At 36.9% G+C, this 22,417-nt stretch overlaps 1 protein-coding gene across 1 annotated transcript in view; it reads left to right on the top strand.

Moving 5' to 3' along the window:
• The window catches only part of crcp (calcitonin gene-related peptide-receptor component protein), a 52,321-nt gene extending 30,634 nt beyond the window's left edge, over positions 1-21,687 (top strand). The window contains exons 4-6 of the mRNA XM_028806744.2: positions 641-735; positions 14,720-14,777; positions 20,663-21,687. Coding sequence (XP_028662577.1) covers positions 641-735; positions 14,720-14,777; positions 20,663-20,812 — 303 coding nt within the window. The 3' untranslated portion in view covers positions 20,813-21,687. The remainder of the gene's footprint in view (positions 1-640; positions 736-14,719; positions 14,778-20,662) is intronic.
• Positions 21,688-22,417: the final 730 nt, after the last annotated feature.

Raw genomic sequence — 22,417 nt, 5'->3', positions numbered from 1 at the left:
TTTTTTTTTTTTAAATGACAAACATGATTTTGGCAATCTTACACTGACATTCTCCTGTCTCAAACTCAAAGCATTTCCAGACACAACTTCTGTGGTTTTTATTTTTCAGTTATATTCACGTGGTGCTGAAACACTGTGAGCCATTTTCATATGTTGTTTTTATTCACAGTTTTATCACGTATTATTGTACCTTCCAAACTAATGCGTCTACTTCCTGTCACTCAACAGTACAGTACTGACTTTTATTTAGTATTAATACTGTGAAAAAGCTAGTACTGATTACATTATTGGCATTTTTGTATTAGTTTGGTACTGAAGTATGGGTTCTTATGACATCCTTATTACCTCCATGAATTTAATAAATGTGTTTTTGACATTTTATCTGTAAAGACTTGTGATATCTTTCTGTGATGGTCCATTTGAGTAAGCATTCAAACCAGGCAAAAGTCTGACTACTCCTGCATTTTGAAACTTTTCAAACTGTGAAACTTGTTCCGTCTTTTCATTTTAATAGCTGTAGCTATTTATACATTCATTCAATACAGAATTTTTTGTATACTATAATGAACATTTTTAATATTCCTTAGGTTAATGCAAATGCTGAACTTTAGTGTAAAATGCACACTTTTCTATTTTTCAGACTTTAAAGTATCTGTCAAAGACACCCTGTAAGCTCCAATCCCCTGTTGTAGTGAGAGAGTTTCTGAATGCTATGCTTTCTCACAAGCTTACAAAGTAAGTGGGTTAGTAGTTTTAAATGCTTACCTCTATGTTTCCTGTCTCTTTTTGTAGAATTATGCTGTAACCATGTTATGACAGTAATTTAGCACAGCAGTAAAATTAAATATTGATTAAATATTACCAACTTTTATAGTCTACTAATTACTGTGTATCTCTAAAAATTCTTCAAAATTGATGGGTTGTTTTTCTTTTTATTTGCAACAACATTCTACTATACTATGTGGCACCTATCTTTTACACTTTGAAAATTCTGGAATATAGGCAATTGTATCAGAAAGGATTATTTGTGTATATACAGAAAAACACATTGTTTTAGATTTTAGGCTTTTACATTTAATTCATGATACAATTTTTTTTTTAAGCAGAGTACAAGAGCCTTAGTTCTAGGAATAAACAATCAGCTAGAATAATAGATGAGTGTTGGAAAAGAACAAAAAAAGATGTAGTATTCAGGAGGAGAGCAGCTTGGCATGTAGCGGGGTGTATAAAATGTTAGAATTTCTTAGGTTATTTTTGGAAGAGGTTCAGGTACATCTTGAAGGTTCAAATCAGTACACTCTCAACCATTTAAGATGTTTATGGCAAGCTAGTTCCATAGCTGTGGAGACCTCACAAATAGAATAAATATTTAGTTCTTTTGGTAAGAGGAGGAACCCTTTCTAGTCAGGCTGAAGTAAAACAAATATCATGAAGGTAATATGAAGCTACCAGAGAGAGTGAAGCAGAAGAGCAGCGTGGCTCTAGCAAGGGGCAGATTACTTTATTCAAGCAGCATGTGAGTATGAGCTCTGCCTGCAGAAAAATGTAGTAGTTTAAATTTGAACAAGAATATGAACCAGAAATAGTCATAAGCAGTGTGGAAAATTAAAATTGTATGGAATAAGATTAGAAAGAAAGGCCTGAATTTGGTTAGTAAAGGCATACTGTATGTTGTTTAAACAAACTTGTCAACCAATATCACACACTAGGTTTCTGGGAGTAGCTAATGGTGGGGGGAGTACAATGTTTAAAGAAAAAACCTGTGTAGTAGAAGATAAGTATCTGCTAGTTGTTGAATTTGAGTGTTTTACATTAAGATGATGTTCTTTCATTTGCTGGAACGTAGTGCTGGGCGGTATGATCAAAATTCTCTATCACGGTATTTGTCAAAATACCAGTTTCACGGTATTCAATGGTATTTTTTTCCCGTGCATGAGTGGATGTTAACCACATTTTCCAATGCAATTTCTACAGTAGACTGACTAAGAACAACCTATTCCACTGTCATGAGAATTGTACATTGTACAAAAAAATGTGCACACACGTATTAATACAGGTTTGCATGACCCCATAAAGTAATAGTTTTCAAGGGGGTGGCACTAATGAAGAGAAGGAATCACATTGCATGACACCTGCAATCAAAATATAGAACCTTTTTATTGAACAAATTTTGCAAACAGCTTAAACTATAATTTTGACAACATATTTTCAACCATCCAAAGAGGCATTTAGACTTAGTAAAATATCCAGAGGTGCTTGTCAAAAGTTGTATTGCACTGAATGTGCCTTAGAAAAGGAATAAATAGTAAATATTTTTTGTAAACCAACTACACTTTCTGTTAATGTTACCAATCTCTGTCCACTGACACATTAGCTATATGGATTGTAATGGCGTTGGTTATCTCGAACAACCGCTTGCTTTTTTTGTTGTAGGCAGTACCTTTGGCAAACGCATCTGACTCGAGTGTCCTCTAGCTTTTTCAGTTTTACCTGAGGAGGTGGAGGGTGCCAATCTTAGTTCCATACATTCATGGTACACCAAAGCATGTTTGCGGCTAAAGTGGTGCAGCAAATTGCTGGTGTTGCTGCCTCTGGCGACAACTTTAGCTCAACAGCATTTGCAGTAAATAGTTGTTTGGTCTACATCCGACCTTTTAAAACCAAAGTATCTCCAGACAACAGACACAGCTCCTTTTTTTTGGCAAAAGTTCTTCTGTGTCATTACGTTCAACTTTATCATCTGCTACAGCTTCAGTTTCTGAATGTTCTCTGTCCATTTTCATCGCTCAATATCTCCACTAATGCATGTACTCCATTGCATGCGTGTTTAGCGGTGTAGCAGTGAAAAAGGTCCCCCCTTAAACAGTTTTCCACTGCACCACGTTCTGAACGTTGTTTAAGCTATTTACACCGGTATTGCGGTATAAGAAAAATCCGTATCATAACTAAAATAAAAAACGGTTTTCTGTATGAACCGGTATACCTCCCAGGACTACCAGAACGTCACAACAAGGCAGTTTGAGCATTGAGAGACTGAGCTGAAATGTGGGAATTTAAATCAAGTAATGGAAGGAGATCTTACTATAATCTGCATTGAGATTAAACTAAAAGTCTTAGGAAAATATTAATATGGTAAGAAGGAAGGATCTTTCCCTTGGCTATAGCTATAGAGAGTTACCAGGAAGAGAGAGGCAAGTTTTGCCTTGAGACCAAAGAACTAGCAAAGAGTTGGCATTTTAACTAGTCCCAGTACAGAATGCATTTTCCAAGTTTACATAGAGAAAATAAATTTGCTATTAAAAGTAGGACAATCTCATTAAAATGACCTCTGTGGAAACCAGAGTGTAGAAGATCTTTACATTTTTTCTTGATTGAAACAATGATTTCTTTGACAGAGATGAGAGAGATATATTTTTCATGGTAGAAGGGTTTTCCTTTTGTTGCAGACTTTCAGTTTGCATATCAGTTCTCTGCTGAAGAAAAAACAGATATTAGACAGTGCTGAGCAAGAATTGAAAGATTAGAGATCAGCATCATTGTAAAGAGAAAAGGAGGTGTAACAAACGGTAGTAATAGATTGTGCAGTGTGCATTGCCAAGTGTTCTGAGGAGGAGAGAGAAAAAGAACTGAAGCAAGAAAGGCAGCAAGACACAAGGAAGAAACATTACATCAAAATAGGAATCTTTTGCCAGAATTTTCTTTGTACAGCTGAAACAAAAGTGAGTGTTTTTGGCATAAATGTGAAAATTTAAGCTTACCAAAAAAGAATTACTGCATTTTAATAACATAATCTCCTCCCAAATGTGAAACGTGGCAGTGGGAATATTATGGTTTCAGAGTTTTTGAACGCCTCAGGAATTGGACAACTTGCAGTTATTGAGTAAATATTGAATTCTTGACAGCATTGTCTAAATCATGCAGGACAAGGAATGGGCATCCATCTGTATGCTTAATTGTGTCCGTTAACCCAACAACAGACAGACAAGAAACATAAAGGACAAAACTTGTGCTGCCCCTAGCCAAACTGGGGCCATATACAGAACTCCCCAAACTCCTTAACCTGCCAGTCCCTGTATCCACTACATTAGTAGCAACAGCTTTAATCTAAACAATAAATATATTAAAAAATAAAGAAGTATACATCACAAACTTAATTATAAGTTTTAAACATGAAATAAAAATACTTTTTTAAAATAATCAAAACTTGAAAGTGAATGTTTTGGGGTTTCTTCGGTCTATTTGTTGCATATCACATCTATTAAGTCATCTATTAGGTCATCACACAACAGCGTCTGTGCAAGGTCTGAGTTGAAGCTTGTGACGTATTACAAAACCAATAATTTTAATACTACTACTACATCTACTCCTAATACTACTAATATAATATAAAATACAAACTAGAACTACTACTGAACATGCTTAATAAACTTACTTAGACTTTAAATAGAGTCTAAATGAAAGTGAAAATTTACATATTTAAAAAAATGAACATTTGAACGTATCACTTATGCTTATGAATTTATGTAAACTTAATTTTGTCCGTACATTGACAACGGATTTCAATAAGGCATTAACTAAATCAATAATGTTAGCTACTCATAAAAGTAACCATCAGCTGAATTTAATATGAGCTTATTACTCCTTTTGTATGTCAAAGTTGCTTGCATGGTGCTTTTCTACAATTCAGCCTTTAACTAACTAGTAAGCAAGAGAGTCCATGGGTTGGTGAAATTTATAAGTGTCTTCAATTCAACAATAATCAGAGTACTTAATATGTTTACTAACGTTAGCAGCCTTTAACAATGTGTTGGGGTCCTGAGGTCTATATGGCAGTAATAAATGATCATCGAACCTATGTCAGCTAGATACTGTAAAATCAGATAATATCTGTTTAAGCACTCAATATCAAAACTATTACACATAATGCTATTGTTCCTCTACTGTTACACCTGGGAACTGCGTTAGTGTAGTGCCAGTTGATGTAATGTTAGATAGCTTACTGGAATCTGGACAAATTTTGATTTCTAGATATACCAACAAGTGTAGCACAAGCTGCTTCTTAATGCTTTCATTTTTTCTTTTCTGTGTTCCTGACTGGTGTTGACGTGAAGCCATCTTTCTGGTGGTTGATGGAAAATTATCACAACAGGTGACTGTCAAAAGTGTTAACTTGATGATTCATGAAACAACAATAACCTCAAAAGACTCTCTTGTGGAACTACCTTCAAGCGCCCCCCTACCTCCGCCCCCATCCTTCTATTGTGGTCTGTGATATGCTTATAGGAGGGGGAACCTCTGGACAAAACTTACTGTGTGAAAATATATCCAAACTGAAAAAAAGTTATGAGTTATTGAAAATGATAAAGGGAAGTAAAATGTCAGCATCTATACATCTTTCAAGAATGATAGACAAGATAGGCAGTAGAGGAAAGGGTGAAACTATTTTTGTTAAGATTATGAATATATTGTCATGCATTGTTTCATCTTTGCAAGTACTTACTTGGATCCAGTTTTGGAAGGACAGTAAAATGTTGGTTAGAGCAAATGACTTCTTCCTTTTCCTATTTGACTCAAACTCAAAGCTGGATGATAAATCATTTAAATATTTTTCTAACAACAAAGATTGTGTAAGATAAACAGAAATAGAAATGACTGATCCTCTAAACAGCAGTGATCACAGTATTATTACATATAAAAATACTATTTGCTAATCAGCATATTATGACCAAAGTACAGACATTATTTGTGAAAAACAAACTTGGAATTAAGCAACCAGAAGATGATAAAATTGAAAAGCAAGGCAATTGTGTAATAGATAGTAGATAGTGTCATTTCAGAGACATTGTGATTTATTCACAAAATAAATATATGTCACAAATTATGATATCGAAAACCTTGCAATTAAGTGAAACTATGTTGTTCCCATTTAATCATATACATATACTCTATATTACAATTTACATGAAAACTAACATTCAAGAGGATAATTGAAATATCCTGTTGAAAAGATCATGTTGTAGCAAGTAACAGATTTTAAATGCAAAGCAGAAGTGTCATCAATGCCATTGGCAGAGTTGTTGCATTCAGTACATCTTAATACTTCACTACATTAAAAAGGCAAAAAAGCGCAAATATGAAGTCAATGTAAAATAATATTAAAATAAAGTAACCGGTTTTTCTTAAAAAAAAAAAACAAACAAAAAAAAAAACTTTATTTTTTTAATTTATTTGAGCTCTGTATTTGTCTCAAAGCCTTAGGTAGTCACAAACACTTAGTCTAGTCAATTGACCCTTCGCCGTTCATTTTGTCTTCTTTATAGCAAAACTGTGCCAAAGTCACTCCTCACACCACGCTGCTTAGGTAACTATGCTTGACTTTATCATTTTAATACATCCTCTTTCTTAATATGTCTAAGAAGGACTTTATTATGAAATGTGAGGTCATTTAGCCATACATTTATCTGCCAGGTATTTATTGTCATCATATAACTGTAATAGAGTATGTATCCACCAGTCCTCTTTATACTGTATGTTCTCTCAGTTAGTGCTAAAGGATATGTTGTTATGCTTACTTTACACAAAATGTTTCCTAAACTGCAGTGAGCTGGATATGTGTCACATTTAAAAGTATTTTTGTATCCAATGCAAGTTCCTTTCTTCAGCTTAAGCTTATACCCTTAACACAAAGACTGAGGCTTCCAACTTTTTTGCTTTCTTGTCACATACAGTATATAACTTAGCTGAGGGAGATGCTTCCCCTGACTTTGTGGAATGCATGATTTATTTCAAGTTGGATGTGACATCCCAGCCTGTCCTTGAGCTCTATAAAGCAGGTATTTTATTGACCGAAATCTGTCTAGTTGCAAGGAAGCTCTGCAAGAACTCTTTAAACAAATACCCTCAGGGGAATGTCAAAGAAGACAGACTGTTATGTATTAGTTTTGTGATAGTTCACTGTGCAGATGAATGCAGAATAAACTCCAGTTATGTTTTTAAATGAGGAATAAAAAGCCTCAATGTTTCACATTATGCTTTCTCAAAACCTGTCTTGCCCATGCATTTAAACTTAATTTTTCTGGGAAAGGCAAAATATTTTTTCAATCTATGTCTACATACAGTGCATCCGGAAAGTATTCCCAGCACATCACTTTTTCCATATTTTGTTAAGTTACAGCCTTATTCCAAAATGGATTAAATTCATTTTTTCCTCAGAATTCTACACACAACACCCCATAATGACAACATGAAAAAAGTTTACTTGAGGTTTTTGCAAATTTATTAAAAATAAAAAAACTGAGAAATCACATGTACATAAGTATTCACAGCCTTTGCTCAATACTTTGTTTATGCACCTTTGGCAGCAATTACAGCCTCAAGTCTTTTTGAATATGATGCCACAAGCTTGGCACACCTATCTTTGGCCAGTTTCGCCCATTCCTCTTTGTAGCACCTCTCAAGCTCCATCAGGTTGGATGGGAAGCGTTGGTGCACAGCCATTTTAAGATCTCTCCAGAGATGTTCAATCGGATTCAAGTCTGGGCTCTGGCTGGGCCACTCAAGGACATTCACAGAGTTGTCCTGAAGCCACTCCTTTGATATCTTGGCTGTGTGCTTAGGGTCATTGTCCTGCTGAATGATGAACCGTCCCCCAGTCTGAGGTCAAGAGCGCTCTGGAGCAGGTTTTCATCTAGGATGTCTCTGTACATTGCTGCAGTCATCTTTCCCTTTATCCTGACTAGTCTCCCAGTCCCTGCCGCTGAAAAACATCCCCACATCATGATGCTGCCACCACCATGCTTCACTGTAGAGATGGTATTGGCCTGGTGATGAGCGGTGCCTGGTTTCCTCCAAACGTGACGCCTGGCATTTACACCAAAGAGTTCAATCTTTGTCTCATCAGACCACAGAATTTTCTTTCTCATGGTCTGAGAGTCCTTCAGGTGCCTTTTGGCAAACTCCAGGCGGGCTGCCATGTGCCTTTTACTAAGGAGTGGCTTCTATCTGGCCACTCTACCATACAGGCCTGATTGGTGGATTGCTTCAGAGATGGTTGACCTTCTGGAATGTTCTCTCTCCACAGAGGACCTCTGGAGCTCTGACAGAGTGACCATCGGGTTCTTGGTCACCTCTCTGACTAAGGCCCTTCTCCCCCGATCGCTCAGTTTAGATGGCTGGCCAGCTCTAGGAAGAGTCCTGGTGGTTTCGAACTTCTTCCACTTATGGATGATGGATGCCACTGTGCTCATTGGGACCTTCAAAGCAGCAGAAATTTTTCTATAACCTTCCCCAGATTTGTGCCTCGAGACAATCCTGTCTCGGAGGTCTATAGACAATTCCTTTGACTTCATGCTTGGTTTGTGCTCTGACATGAACTGTCAACTGTGGGACCTTATATAGACAGGTGTGTGCCTTTCCAAATCATGTCCAATCAACTGAATTTACCACAGGTGGACACCAATTAAGCTGCAGAAACATCTCAAGGATGATCAGGGAAAACAGGATGCACCTGAGCTCAATTTCGAGGTTCACGACAAAGGCTGTGAATACTTATGTACATGTGCTTTCTCAATTTTTTTTATTTTTAATAAATTTGCAAAAACCTCAAGTAAACTTTTTTCACGTTGTCATTATGGGGTGTTGTGTGTAGAATTCTGAGAAAAAAAATGAATTTAATTCATTTTGGAATAAGGCTGTAACATAACAAAATGTGGAAAAAGTAATGCGCTGTGAACACTTTCCGGATGCACTGTATAGTTTACATTAGTAATGATTGTACATATATAAGTATACTTAAGTCACTATTAAAAGTAGTCTATGTGAATCACTAATTGAAAATTAATTTATTTGGCAGTCATATTTTTAATGTGTCTTTATAGAGTAATTTTTATCCAGTTTGTATTTTTTTATTATGCCCAGTATAGAACGTGTTTTTAGTGAGTGTCTAATTCAGTACTGATTAATTTATTTGATGTTTTATCATTTATACCAACTTTATTTTCCCAATTCCCTTACATTTTGTTTGAAATGCACAACTATTATTTTATCATTTACAGTAAGTTCTCAAAGTATGCACATTCTTCTAATATTTACTTAATTCCATGTTCGCTGCTAGTGACTTCTTCCCACCATGTCCAACCAGTGCTCTAGCTATTTTCTGAGCAACCTATTAAAGTAATACCTGGCATCTACTGTACTGTGTCTGTTTTAAAAAGTTCAGCAAAAATAAAAAAAAAATCCATGCTTTGTAAAACACTCAGCTTCACTTCTTAGAATGGGGCTTACAGTGGAGGACTTGTCAGATTTAGTTTTGGTCCACCAGTGCCAAAATTTCTCACCTACTAATTCAGTTTAATTTTCCTTATAAAATGCACTAATAAGCCATCTACGGTTTACCCTAAGAACAGCAGCTCAGTCAAAATAAAGTGCAAAATGATAGGAGTGGTTTATGTTGTAATTGACCTCTAACGGAAACAGTCAGGAGCACCCAGCAGAGAGGGAAAACACAAGCCTGGAGGGAAGCGGGAAAAAAACCTCCAGGATGTTTGAGGGAATACGACGTAACTAATTATAAAATGAGTCAGACCAAGGAGAAAACAACAGAGAATGTGATTCCTCCTAACTAGTGGAGGGGACACAGTCCCAGGTGCAGACATATGGACTGTGCCACCCCTCTGACATTGTAGGCCACTGGAGTATTACTTTAAAAACCTGTCCCATTACATGCAACTGAGGACTCAGGATTGCATGAACACCAGGAGCTGCTAAACGGCTTTCTACCCTGGTGTCTACTGACAAAATTAGATTATGTTAAGGCATGGCCAAATCTGGTATCTAAATACCAGTGGTCAACTGAGTGCATACTTTGGAGGAGAGTGGGAAAAATGCTCAAATGGCAGGCGGTAGATCACCTAGGGTCGAGAGAAAGAGAAACAGAAGGTGAAAATGGGAGTGCTTTGAAGTGATACTTCTGCAGGCAACCAGGTTAGTCATTTTACTGGATGTTCAGAGGCAACTATGTTTTGATTTCCTTAGTGTTTAATTACAGTTACATTTCTCGCTATAGTTGATTTTTTAATAGTCATGTGAATATTTGTATTTTCTGCCTCTTTCATGTTGTTTCTGGGAGTGGAGAGTTTTTATATGGTTTTATCACAAATATGCATATATTCATGCTTTTCTTTTGAATTCAAATAATAACTGCATTAAAGTGTCAGAAGTGTTTTGATCTTATGTTCCTCTGTCCTAGTTCAGCTGCAGTTTGTAATGGATCATAGCACAGGCAAATGACAATTAAAGCAGAACATCACAAAGGTCTGATGTAGATTCATTATTGGTACTGGCTTATCTACTCCAAGAGATACCTTATTGTCACTACATGACACTCAGAAGAGAAAGAAAATGGGACAGACGAAGCAAATGTCAAACCAAAGAACTGCTAAATTAAAAAAATAAATAAATAAATGGCTTCAATAGCAACTTATAAAGCACAGGTCTTCTGTCTTGATTTAAATGTTAAAACAAAGGGAGACTCTTTAATATTTCAGGTAAGGCATTCCACAGTTTAGTAGCACAACAATTAAATGCTCTGCATTCTGCAGTAACTAGGGGGCTCCGCCCCCTGCTCGCTTCGCTCGCCAACCCCTGGTGTTGGGAAATGACAAAGAGCATGATGTATGAATGAGATATAGAATAGTGTGAAGGTGTAGATAATGCAAATAGAAAGTAAACAATAAAGTGTGTGGCACAGTGTAAAGGTTTATTGGAAAATTTCTTTGTACACGCCGTTTAAGTGTAAAAGGTAATTCCAGGTCAGAACTTGTAAGGTCAATGAAGATGGTCATTGTCGTGATCAGAGCCAAGTTTGTCAGAGCTTAGAAAGAGCTGTGTCTCTCCAGGAAGTAATGCAATGACTTGGGTATTTATGTTTTCCACATTAATATTTTTTGGACATAATATAGTGCGTTGTGTTAAAAGGGGCATTTGGTCTAATGAGATTGCTGTTCCAAATATCTCTGTAACTAAGTCGTCTAAGATAAAGACTTGAGGAATTGTAATAATATCTGGGTGAAGTCTATCTGTATTGGTGAGTGTACCATCTCCCAGTTGTAATAACCAATTGTTATTGTCTGGATCTGGACATCGCATGTTTTGTACTAACTGTATCTTTTGAAAGCAATGCCAATTGTCTGCGTATTTTAAGGTGCACTGAACAATAGCTGAGCGCATGGCATGTGGAACAATAGCTAAGCACTGTCTAAAATCTTCTCCTAATAAAAGTACCTTTCCTCTAAAGGGAATATTATTATTCATCAATGTTTGTAGAAGTTTATGAATGGTGTTGAGTAAGTGACTGGATGACATTGTACATTCATCAATAATTAACAGTTTTGCAAGACGGATGTCACGTGCAGTGCCACTGTTAATGTTCATAGTGGATAGCGATTTGTAGGATCTAATGCAGTTCATAAAGTTTTTACTTTCAGGTACATCGTTAGTTAGAAGGTTCTGTGGATATTCAGGATATGAATGTAAAGGAGGCAGTCTAATTTGACCCATTTGAGAACAACGTGTAAATTCATTACTTGTATTGCTAGTTGTTTCTTCAGGGAAGTTAAGTGAATGACAATGATTGCAAATGACATTCATTAATCCCAATGAATTTTCCTGAATAGTGGACTCATTATTAAACGCGTTGTCAGCTAACGCAAGCGTTTAGCAGGTGTCTGTCGTTGATGTCCGTGACGTGTATGTTTTGCTTGTGCCGTTTCAGAGGCGCGTCGTCGTATGTCCAGTATTTGGGACGTGTTGTTTTGGAGCTGTAATCGATTTGCCTGTGCTGTGTGAGAAGCCCGTTGTAGTTTACGGTGTGCATTGTTTGTATTGAGCCTTGCCCGTTTTTGTATGTCGGTCAGTTGAGCTTTCTCTTTTTGGAGCCTTGCCTGCTTGTTTTCCGGCATTTGAGATGCACGGTGTAGATGTCTGCGTTTATTTATTTTGTCCCCTCGCTGCCGTTTCTGTATGTCTGAGACGGGAGGTGTTTCATTTTGAAGCCGTGCCTGTTTCGATGCAGCACTGTGAGACGCGCCCTGCATGCGTCTACGTTCAGTGTCTGTCCATTTGGGTTGGTTTCTGTAACTGTGTTAGTTGAGCTTTGTGTTTTTGGAGCCGAGACATTTTTTCTTCTAGAAATATGGATAAGTAATAAGGAGGATCGCACTCACTGTTAATATGGAGCCTTTTCTGCGGTTGAACGGTTAATAGTGCCTCATTGTAATGAGATCCACCTATGCTGCATAGTGTGAATTGTGTTTGGTTCCGTTATCCGAGCAGTATTGTTTTGTACCCGTGATCGTAAATTCATGACTTGTTTGTTCTTGAGCGTGAGAAATATGGATAAGTAATAAGGAGGATCGCACTCACTGTTAATATGGAGCCTTTTCTGCGGTTGAACGGTTAATAGTGCCTCATTGTAATGAGATCTACCCATGCTGCATAGTGTGAACGTGTTGAGATGACGTATGTTTAATACGGACGGTTCATTTAGAAATGGGGCTTTGTGTGTCATTTGTTATTTATGTTACTGTGGTCGTGGGTCTGAATCGTCGTTTTTGTGTACGTTTCGTGTGCTATGTCCGTAGTCTGTCCCGTTTCGTGTCCAATGGGCTTTGTGTGGTGCTCGCGGCTTCTTTTTTTTGTGTGCTAGGGGCTTGTTGAATCCTCCTCTTTGTGTGTGTCCCGTTTCGTGTGCAATGGGTTTCGTGCACCTTTTTTCTGTGGTCTGACTCCTTTTTTCTGTGCGCGACGCCTCATTTGTTATTTTACGTTGCATTCCATCCGGTTCCCGTTGCTTATGGGGGGGGGGGGGGGGGGATTTGTGGGGCGCCTGCGCAGTACGTCTTTTGCGTCCACGGCCCATTGCCGGATGTCCCTGCGTCCATCCGGTTTAGCATTCTCGGTTAGTAATGTGGATTTTAAACAGGCTTCCTTCCAGATATCACAGTGCCAGTGCACTCTTGGTAGAACAGACATTAAAACATTTCTTTATACAGTAGTAAATGAAGGGTGAAGGATAAGCCATTTACAACTTTACATCATGAGAAGAATTTTGTGGTTGGAAGCTGGTGTAACAATTTAAAAACTGGTGTTCTATGGCTCTTGCTTGTTTTGAATTAACAATTGAGAAGTGAATGATTTGTGCAATTTAACAATAAATTATTACAATAGTTTATTGTACGGTGGCCCTGTAGTGCAATGTGCAAAAACAAATTGGAAACACAAAATCAAATTAGAATATGCAAAAACAAATCAGAAACCACAAATACAAATGGAGCAGCATGCAAACAAACGGAGAAGCATGAAAGCAAAAAGAGCCGCACATAACCCAAATCAAAGCAGAAAAAAACATCACGAATCAATCCCAGCTTTTCAGCGAGTGGTGTGGTGGGAACAAGTTGTTTTGTGTGCATTCTGCTCCATTTGCATTTGTTGTTTCTGATTTGTTTTTGCATATTCCGTTTTTTTGGTGTTTTCTCATTTGTTTTAGTGTATTCATTTCGTATTTGCAGTTTCTGATTTGTTTTTACGCAATCTTATTTTTTTTATTATTATTTTGGTTTGTTTGGTTATTCATTTTGTATTTGTGGTTTCTGATTTGTTTTTATGCAATCTTATTTTTTTTTATTATTATTTTGGTTTGTTTGGTTATTCATTTTGTATTTGTGGTTTCTGATTTGTTTTTACGCAATCTTATTTTTTTTTATTATTATTTTGGTTTGTTTGGTTATTCATTTTGTATTTGTGGTTTCTGATTTGTTTTTACGCTATCTTATTTTTTAATTTTTTTTTATTATTTTGATTTGTTTTTGCATTTCCAATTTGTTTTTGCTTTTTCTCATTTGTTTTTGTGTATTCAGTTTTTTGTGCATTTTTGATTTTTTGTTGCATTTTCTGCTTTGCTTTTGTATATTCAATTTGTTTTTGTGTTTTCTGATTTGCATTTGTGTTTCCAGTTTGTTTTTCTGTTTTCTGATTTGTTTTTGTATGTTATTGCATTGCACCTCAGGGCTACCGTATAGTTGTCCTTGAAATAAACAAACCAATAAGCAGACAGCACATTGGTGCATAGATAAGAACATCTGAGTAACAACTCTAGGAGACAAAGTTGAATGTTCACTTTGCCGCTGTGCATGTGGAGTTTTCACATTCTCATTGTGTTTGTGTGGGTTTTTCTCAAAAATCTCCTGGTTTCTTCCTACATTCCAAAGATGTATATGTTAGCATAGCTGGCATTTCTTAAATTGGCCTTTGGTGAGGGTTGCTGTGAATATAAGTTGGCTCAATGGCAGGGTTGGTTCCTGCTTTGCACCTGATGCAATTCTATTGTATATATTTATGAATGCTGTCATGATAATTGCAGAATATTAAACCTTGACAAGCTTTGTCTACTTGTTGTTGATTAAACAATCAAAGATTGCATCTTTAAATCCATGTTGCTGTGCTCCACTGTATAATCAGTTCTACCAGTTTATATTTGGGAGATTAAGGCCTCAAATTTGTGCTTTCCTTTAGACCATTCTGTACGCCTGTCATTAAAGTTTGTGCACTTACTTTGAATTGGTAATTGTTAAATCATTGTATTTATAAATGGAATTACATTTATGTTTTAATGTAACATTTGGAGAAGTTTTCTTTTTACTTGTTTGTTTTCTTTCTTATGCAGGGCTGAGAAACTGCAGCTTCTGAATCACAGACCACAGACAGCTGTTGAGATTCAACTGGTGAGCTGTTTTTAAAATTTGACCTCTGTATACTGTTATCATTTTAAAGCTCTGTTAATTCTGAATCCCAGTAGTGCCAGGATATTGGGGGGGGGGTTCTGTATTAGACAACAGTAAGAAAGATTTGCAAAAGTATTGACTTTTCATAAACATGGCTTACAAGCTGCGTTTCAAGAAATTTGGTGTATCTTTTCACCATGTTGTGATGCTTTCATGTGATCAAGTCTATTCTGTTCTTCTCGTGCTGCCAGGCAAAATATTACTGGAACACCAGAGAGAAAGAAAATCATTAAAAAAGATGTAACACGCCATGACTAAGAAATTAATTTAAGATGAAGTATCAACATGGTAAACTTTCTGTAAAAAATGTGCCATTTAAGAATAATGTTTCAGTATGCTCTGCTCATAATTAGTTCCTGCCTTAAACCCATTTCTCTCCTCAGGCTACTTGGGACAGAATGAATTAAGAAAATAGATGTTTTTGTCTCTGCTCTGTAATTACCCAGAAGGATTATTTTTAAGGTTTTTCTCCCACAAAAATTGCTCCAGAGACTTTTAATTATTCCTACATGCCATAGTTCCATGAACAAAATGATAGCACTTTTTTACATTTACAAATATTGTATAATTGAAAACAAAATGCATGAAATTCAACTAAACACATACAAAAAACTACAAAAGCACCATTGAATGTGTTCGTAGAAATAAAGGAATATATGCATGTCTATATGCTTCAGAAAATTAGATTCTTAATGCATCTAAACAGCTAGCCATTTATTAACTAAACTGGTTTATTCCATTCAATTGTTGCTTAATCATAATTATTAATTTTTAAATGAAAATTCATATGCAAAACAACTGCCTTTCAACATAAAAGACAAAAGCAAATTGATCTCTTAGAGAAACTATTTTGGCATTCCATCCAGGTCTGGTTATTGCCCTGTGGCTGATAAAGTCAAGATAGACATGGCCTCCTGCAGTGCTGTAATGCACAAAAGAAGCTGGCATGGATGGAAAATGAAAATATTCATTACAATATACATTTTAGACTGTGGTTCTTTATAATTTTCTGCTGCAATAACTGTATCCACTTTGTACATTTTCCTTTTGTTTAACTTTCTCACACCCCCTGTGACTATGTATCAATTCTGACATTTATAATGTGTTTTTCTTTTAATTTGTTTTGTGTTATATATGTAGTCATGTATTTGAAGGCCGTCATTTACATATCAATATATATAGACAGAAGAGTTACTGGTGGGATGGATTTCATTTTATAGCAACCCTGAATTGAAATAAATGTGTTTAGAAAATGGATTAATTATTAGATTCAAAAATTGATAGCTATTACAGTTATAATTCTCTATGAGATCCATTTTTCCAAGTTCTGATTGTTTTAAAACTCATACAGTCTTATTTGACTAAGTCTTGTGCATTGTCCAACATGTGACCTTCACAGTTTTAATTATACAAAGTCCTTAATTGGAAGGGTTTACTCAATACACCAATGTGAATTTCACACAGATTGAGTATTCTTCTCTGAAGTCTTGTGGAATCTGGTGAAAGAGCTTAGAGTGAAACTAGAAAGAAGACCCTGTGTAGCGCTGTCATGGTGTATTTTGTGAACCCCTACTCCACATCCAATGAATACTCTTTCATTTGTATTAAGTGAAATACTTGTGGAATAATTGATGATAGGTATTTGTTGAATCCAATGTGCAGCAACTCAGCATAGCTCGTAGAGTTTGGTTGGCATTAGTGAGAGCTTGTGTCTGGAAATATTACTCATTTTGCGCTGCTGTAAATATTTGTTACACAATTCTGATGTTTCTTTTGTGCTTCTTTTTTCATGTTCTTTGAATTATTCTAATACTTCGTATTGATATATATATATACAGTGGTGTGAAAAACTATTTGCCCCCTTCCTGATTTCTTATTCTTTTGCATGTTTGTCACACAAAATGTTTCTGATCATCAAACACATTTAACCATTAGTCAAATATAACACAAGTAAACACAAAATGCAGTTTTTAAATGATGGTGTTTATTATTTAGGGAGAAAAAAAATCCAAACCTACATGGCCCTGTGTGAAAAAGTAATTGCCCCCTTGTTAAAAAATAACCTGACTGTGGTGTATCACACCTGAGTTCAATTTCCATAGCCATCCCCAGGCCTGATTACTGCCACACCTGTTTCAATCAAGAAATCACTTAAATAGGAGCTGCCTGACACAGAGAAGTAGACCAAAAGCACCTCAAAAGCTAGACATCATGCCAAGATCCAAAGAAATTCAGGAACAAATGAGCACAGAAATAATTGAGATCTATCAGTCTGGTAAAGGTTATAAAGCCATTTCTAAAGCTTTGGGACTCCAGCGAACCACAGTGAGAGCCATTATCCACAAATGGCAAAAACATGGAACAGTGGTGAACCTTCCCAGGAGTGGCCGGCCGACCAAAATTGCCCCAAGAGCGCAGAGACGACTCATCCGAGAGGTCACAAAAGACCCCAGGACAACGTCTAAAGAACTGCAGGCCTCACTTGCCTCAATTAAGGTCAGTGTTCACGACTCTACCATAAGAAAGAGACTGGGCAAAAACGGCCTGCATGGCAGATTTCCAAGACGCAAACCACTGTTAAGCAAAAAGAACATTAGGGCTCGTCTCAATTTTGCTAAGAAACATCTCAATGATTGCCAAGACTTTTGGGAAAATACCTTGTGGACTGATGAGTCAAAAGTTGAACTTTTTGGAAGGCAAATGTCCCGTTACATCTGGCGTAAAAGGAACACAGCATTTCAGAAAAAGAACATCATACCAACAGTAAAATATGGTGGTGGTAGTGTGATGGTCTGGGGTTGTTTTGCTGCTTCAGGACCTGGAAGACTTGCTGTGATAGATGGAACCATGAATTCTACTGTCTACCAAAAAATCCTGAAGGAGAATGTCCGGCCATCTGTTCGGCAACTCCAGCTGAAGCGATCTTGGGTGCTGCAACAGGACAATGACCCAAAACACACCAGCAAATCCACCTCTGAATGGCTGAAGAAAAACAAAATGAAGACTTTGGAGTGGCCTAGTCAAAGTCCTGACCTGAATCCAATTGAGATGCTATGGCATGACCTTAAAAAGGCGGTTCATGCTAGAAAACCCTCAAATAAAGCTGAAGTACAACAATTTTGCAAAGATGAGTGGGCCAAAATTCCTCCAGAGCGCTGTAAAAGACTCATTGCAAGTTATCGCAAACGCTTGATTGCAGTTATTGCTGCTAAGGGTGGCCCAACCAGTTATTAGGTTCAGGGGGCAATTACTTTTTCACACAGGGCCATGTAGGTTTGGATTTTTTTTTCTCCCTAAATAATAAAAACCACCATTTACAAACTGCATATTGTGTTTACTTGTGTTATATTTGACTAATGGTTAAATGTGTTTGATGATCAGAAACATTTTGTGTGACAAACATGCAAAAGAATAAGAAATCAGGAAGGGGGCAAATAGTTTTTCACACCACTGTATATATATATATATATATGTGTATATATATATATATATATATATGTATATATATATATATATATATATATATATATATATATGTATATATATATATGTATATATGTATATATATATATATGTATATATGTATATATATATATATATATATATATGTATATATAAAACCTGGTAGGTAACCACCCATACAATCAGATTGTGACACAGACTACGAATGCCGTAAATGTAATTACCCCGATCTACATGCTGTCAAATAAACGAACCACACGCCGTGGGGCAACGTTAGGGGCATCGCCTCTGGCGCTGACGTCCGAGGTTCGATTCCCGAGAGGGAGTGCAGTGGAGTGTGTACGCCTGATGAGCCCACAATGAGGGCGAAACACGTGTCGCGTACTCTTTGCATTTATTTGACAGTAAACTATTTCAACCATTCTATGATCTGCTCCTCACAAACTGAGGGCACCGTGGCGGATGTTAGCAGATTGCTGGCCAACCACAAGCGTTACCTGGTAGGTAACCACCCATACAATCAGATTGTGACACAGACTACGAATGCCGTGAATGTATATATGTATGTATATATATATATAGTGACAATAGATGGCACTATACCAGTGTTTAACCCAACACAGACAGACACAGGAGGCACACTAATAAAACACAAAAGTTTTATTTTTGTTTCTTCACTTGTGGTCAACGTCTTCCTTGTTACCAGAAGTGCACAACACAGTCCCGGCACAGCACAACACAATACTTTACTTTCTTTCTTTCTCCTTTGTCTTTCTCCTCCACTCCTCCTCGGCAAGCTTTGTCCCCCTCCTCCCGACTCTGGCTCACCGAGTAGTCTCTACTGGCCCCTTATATAAGCCACCCGGAAGTGCTCCAGGTGCTCGTTGCTCCACTTCCGGCTGCACTTCCAGGTGTGGTGGAAGAACTGCCCACACGGGCTCAGGAACAGCTGCAGCACGCCCTGGTCGGCACCCCCGGATCCCAACAGGGCTGTAGAGAACTCCATCTCCCATGAAGCCCTGTGGGAGTCCGAAGTATGACTGCAACCCATGGGGGCAATTGCCATTGATTATTTTTATCCCATCTACAGAAATGGACAACCACATGTAAAATTCCGTTACAACAAACTGCCCGGGACCTAAAAAATATTTTGTTGTAATGAACATTTTGTAGTAATGATATTCTGTATTTGTCACTATAGTGCTTTCTTTCTCTTGGCGTTTGCAATCATTTCAATAGCTTCTTTCATGTTAATTTTTGTCTCCTCCTCTCTATAAGTTATGCTGACGAGAATGTTTCTCAGCATTTCCTTGCGATAATACACTTTCAGGGTGCGAATGATGCCTAAATCCAATGGCTGAAGCACTGCTGTGCAATTGGGTGGGAGGAATTCAATGCAAACATCTAAATGCGGAAGCATGTTGTGGGCAGCACAGGTATCAATCAGAAGCCAAATCATCCTCCTCCTTCTTCTTCTTCTTCTTCATATTGTGAGGTTTCTGAACTCTTTTGGGATCCCAACCCCCCACCCAATGGGAAGAACACGCTGAAATGTGTCCTGAAGCACGATTGCCCCGGCAACAGATAAACAGTCTTCCACAGGAAGACTCGGGACACTCTTCGGTGTGTTGTCCAGTTGGGGGACGTTTTTCAAATGTTTATGAACAATAAGGAAAAGATATCACTGAAAACCACAGAAAACATAAACAGCAAAAAAACAGTACAAGGAAAGTTCAAAGAAAGAAAAAAAAAATGATAGTGTTTCTGTTTGGGGGATCGTTGTGCACAACTGAGCTGTGACCACAGAATTAACTGCTCTGTGGATGATTCATTCAGGCATTTCAAGGTCTTTTGGGCACTTCGTTGTAATGAAAGTAACTGCTGAATGTATTTTGCAGTAACAAGATTTCTATAGACTCGTGTCATATGGGGAAACTGTCGGGACCATAACAATACTTCGTTGTAATGAAAATTTTGTTGTAAAGATATTCATTGTAACGGAATTTTACCTGTTAAGCTGTTTTAGTTGAGCCAGTATGGCAAAGCTGTTTTCCTAGTGTAAATCTAAATAACAAGATGAGTATCCAGTGCAAAAAGGGTAAAATGCATTTATATTTACAGTAATGTATTATTAAGCCAACAGTATTTTATAAAGTGTCTTATACATTTTAGTTATTTTACATGTTTCTATGACCAAAGCACTATTAAGTTAAGTGCATCGACAGTATTGTTGTTTACCCCTCCCCTCCAGCTGAGTCTTAACAACATAACCACACTTTGCCTTAATATTAGCTTAACCTTAACATTAGCTTAACCTCTAGTTAGCTTCTGTTGATTTTTAACACTGCTGTCCTTGTGTTTAGATGGTGGAAGAGAGCGAAGAGCGTCTGACAGAGGAGCAAATAGAGCAACTCATTGAAACAGTAACAACTATTCTGCCAAGTGATCCTGAAGAGGAAAAGTTAACTGCTGCAAAGGAGGAAGAGGAAGAAGTTGTGGAGGAACAACATTAGACTGAAAAAGATACTTATGCTGATAAAGATAAAATTGGACCAATGGAACGTCCTTCATCTGCTGTCTGAACATGACCTTTTTGAGAAGAGATTACCTGCCACCTTAAGTCAAAGTGTGATCATAAGCAAGTTAACCTTGCCTAAATTTAACTGTTTGGCACAAAGCTTTAATATAACAGTTTAATACAGCAAAGATTGGCAGTGAAGGAGTTTTGTAATTCTTTCCTGAAGAATATGCACTGCCAGGCCTCAAGAAAAATAAAATCTAAAAGTTATTACAGTAAATATGTTTCTGGTGTGAAGAGTCTGCTCTAAATCTGAAGAAGAGCCAAGGTGGCAGAGCTTATAGCTCAGTTATCTACATTGTTTTTCTTGTGCCCTTATTTTTATTCTGTTTGGAGCCCCATCTGATATAGTAGTACATTGCCACCCACTTTGCTTTATATAGCTAAAATCAATGAAACGTTCGAAGTGTGTGTTGAGAGGAACGGAACTATCTTGGCTTTAGGACTAATATTATACAGAATTTGATACAGATGCACTGCTGTTTGGATCTTATTTATTCTGCAGATTGTTAGGCTGTGAGGTGCGTTAACACCATGCTAAGCTCCATTTAGGACAAAGAAAATTGAAAAAGGTTGAGAGTGCTTTTATTTCCAGAAATGTTTTTTTTTTTCTTTTTAATTTAGATATATGTACTTATCAAAGAGCACTGGGAGAATTTTTTTTCTTAATGTAACCAGAATGTAAGTTTGGATCCAATTGGATTTGAAAACTTTAGTCAAGGGAGGGACTTGAAGGACTATGAACAAGGAAGTGATATAATTTAATATGCTATCACTCACACTTTAAATAAAGCATAGGAGAAAGAATAATTCAGCCTGCTGGATCTTGTATTTTAATTTTGGAAGATAATTTTACGTTCCAAAAAATGTGTGCAAGTGTCCAGCAGTAACATGTCTCTGGTATTTCTGTAACAGCATCCATTTGTCTGTCTACTGGCATATAATAGTAATAATAATAATACATTGTTTTTATACAAAAAACAATGCACCCTTCTAAGTACTCAAGGACACCGAACAAACAATAAATAAAAAAGTACATTATAAACAAAACAGAAAATACGGAAAATATAAAAATTAAAACCAAACAAAACCACTGTAATCATAAAGAAAAAGACATTTTAATATATAGAAACATCCGTTTTTTATGTTAAATAAAGTGTTAAATGTTAATTTCTTTACATGTGCACCTTGCTCATTTGCTCCTTACTGCGAGCATGTGCTATTGTTGTTGGCGGCTGGATTGCTTTAAAATCACTTTTAAAATACCATGTAACCCAGTACCTTGGCCTCATTGAGCTGTTGTGTCTCTAGGGGTCTGAATCACCAAACCTCATTCACAGATCAATGCTAATTGACGCAGTACTTGTGCTGTAGAGTAATTAGATGAAAGAGATGAGGAATCCGCCAAGTCATAACTTCTGCTCTTGAGAGTCTTGCTGTTTGATGTTTGTGCTCGTGTGTTAGGTTTTGCATCATGTGAGGTCTGGCAGTCTAAGGAGAATCAAACAGTGGGTGTTTTTTGTATTGACAAATATGTTTT

Source organism: Erpetoichthys calabaricus, chromosome 8 (genome assembly GCF_900747795.2).
Source record: "Erpetoichthys calabaricus chromosome 8, fErpCal1.3, whole genome shotgun sequence".
Taxonomy (NCBI): Eukaryota; Metazoa; Chordata; class Cladistia; order Polypteriformes; family Polypteridae; genus Erpetoichthys; species Erpetoichthys calabaricus.
The sequence above is the reverse complement of the archived record's forward strand: the minus strand, read 5'-3'. Positions and strand labels throughout refer to the sequence as shown.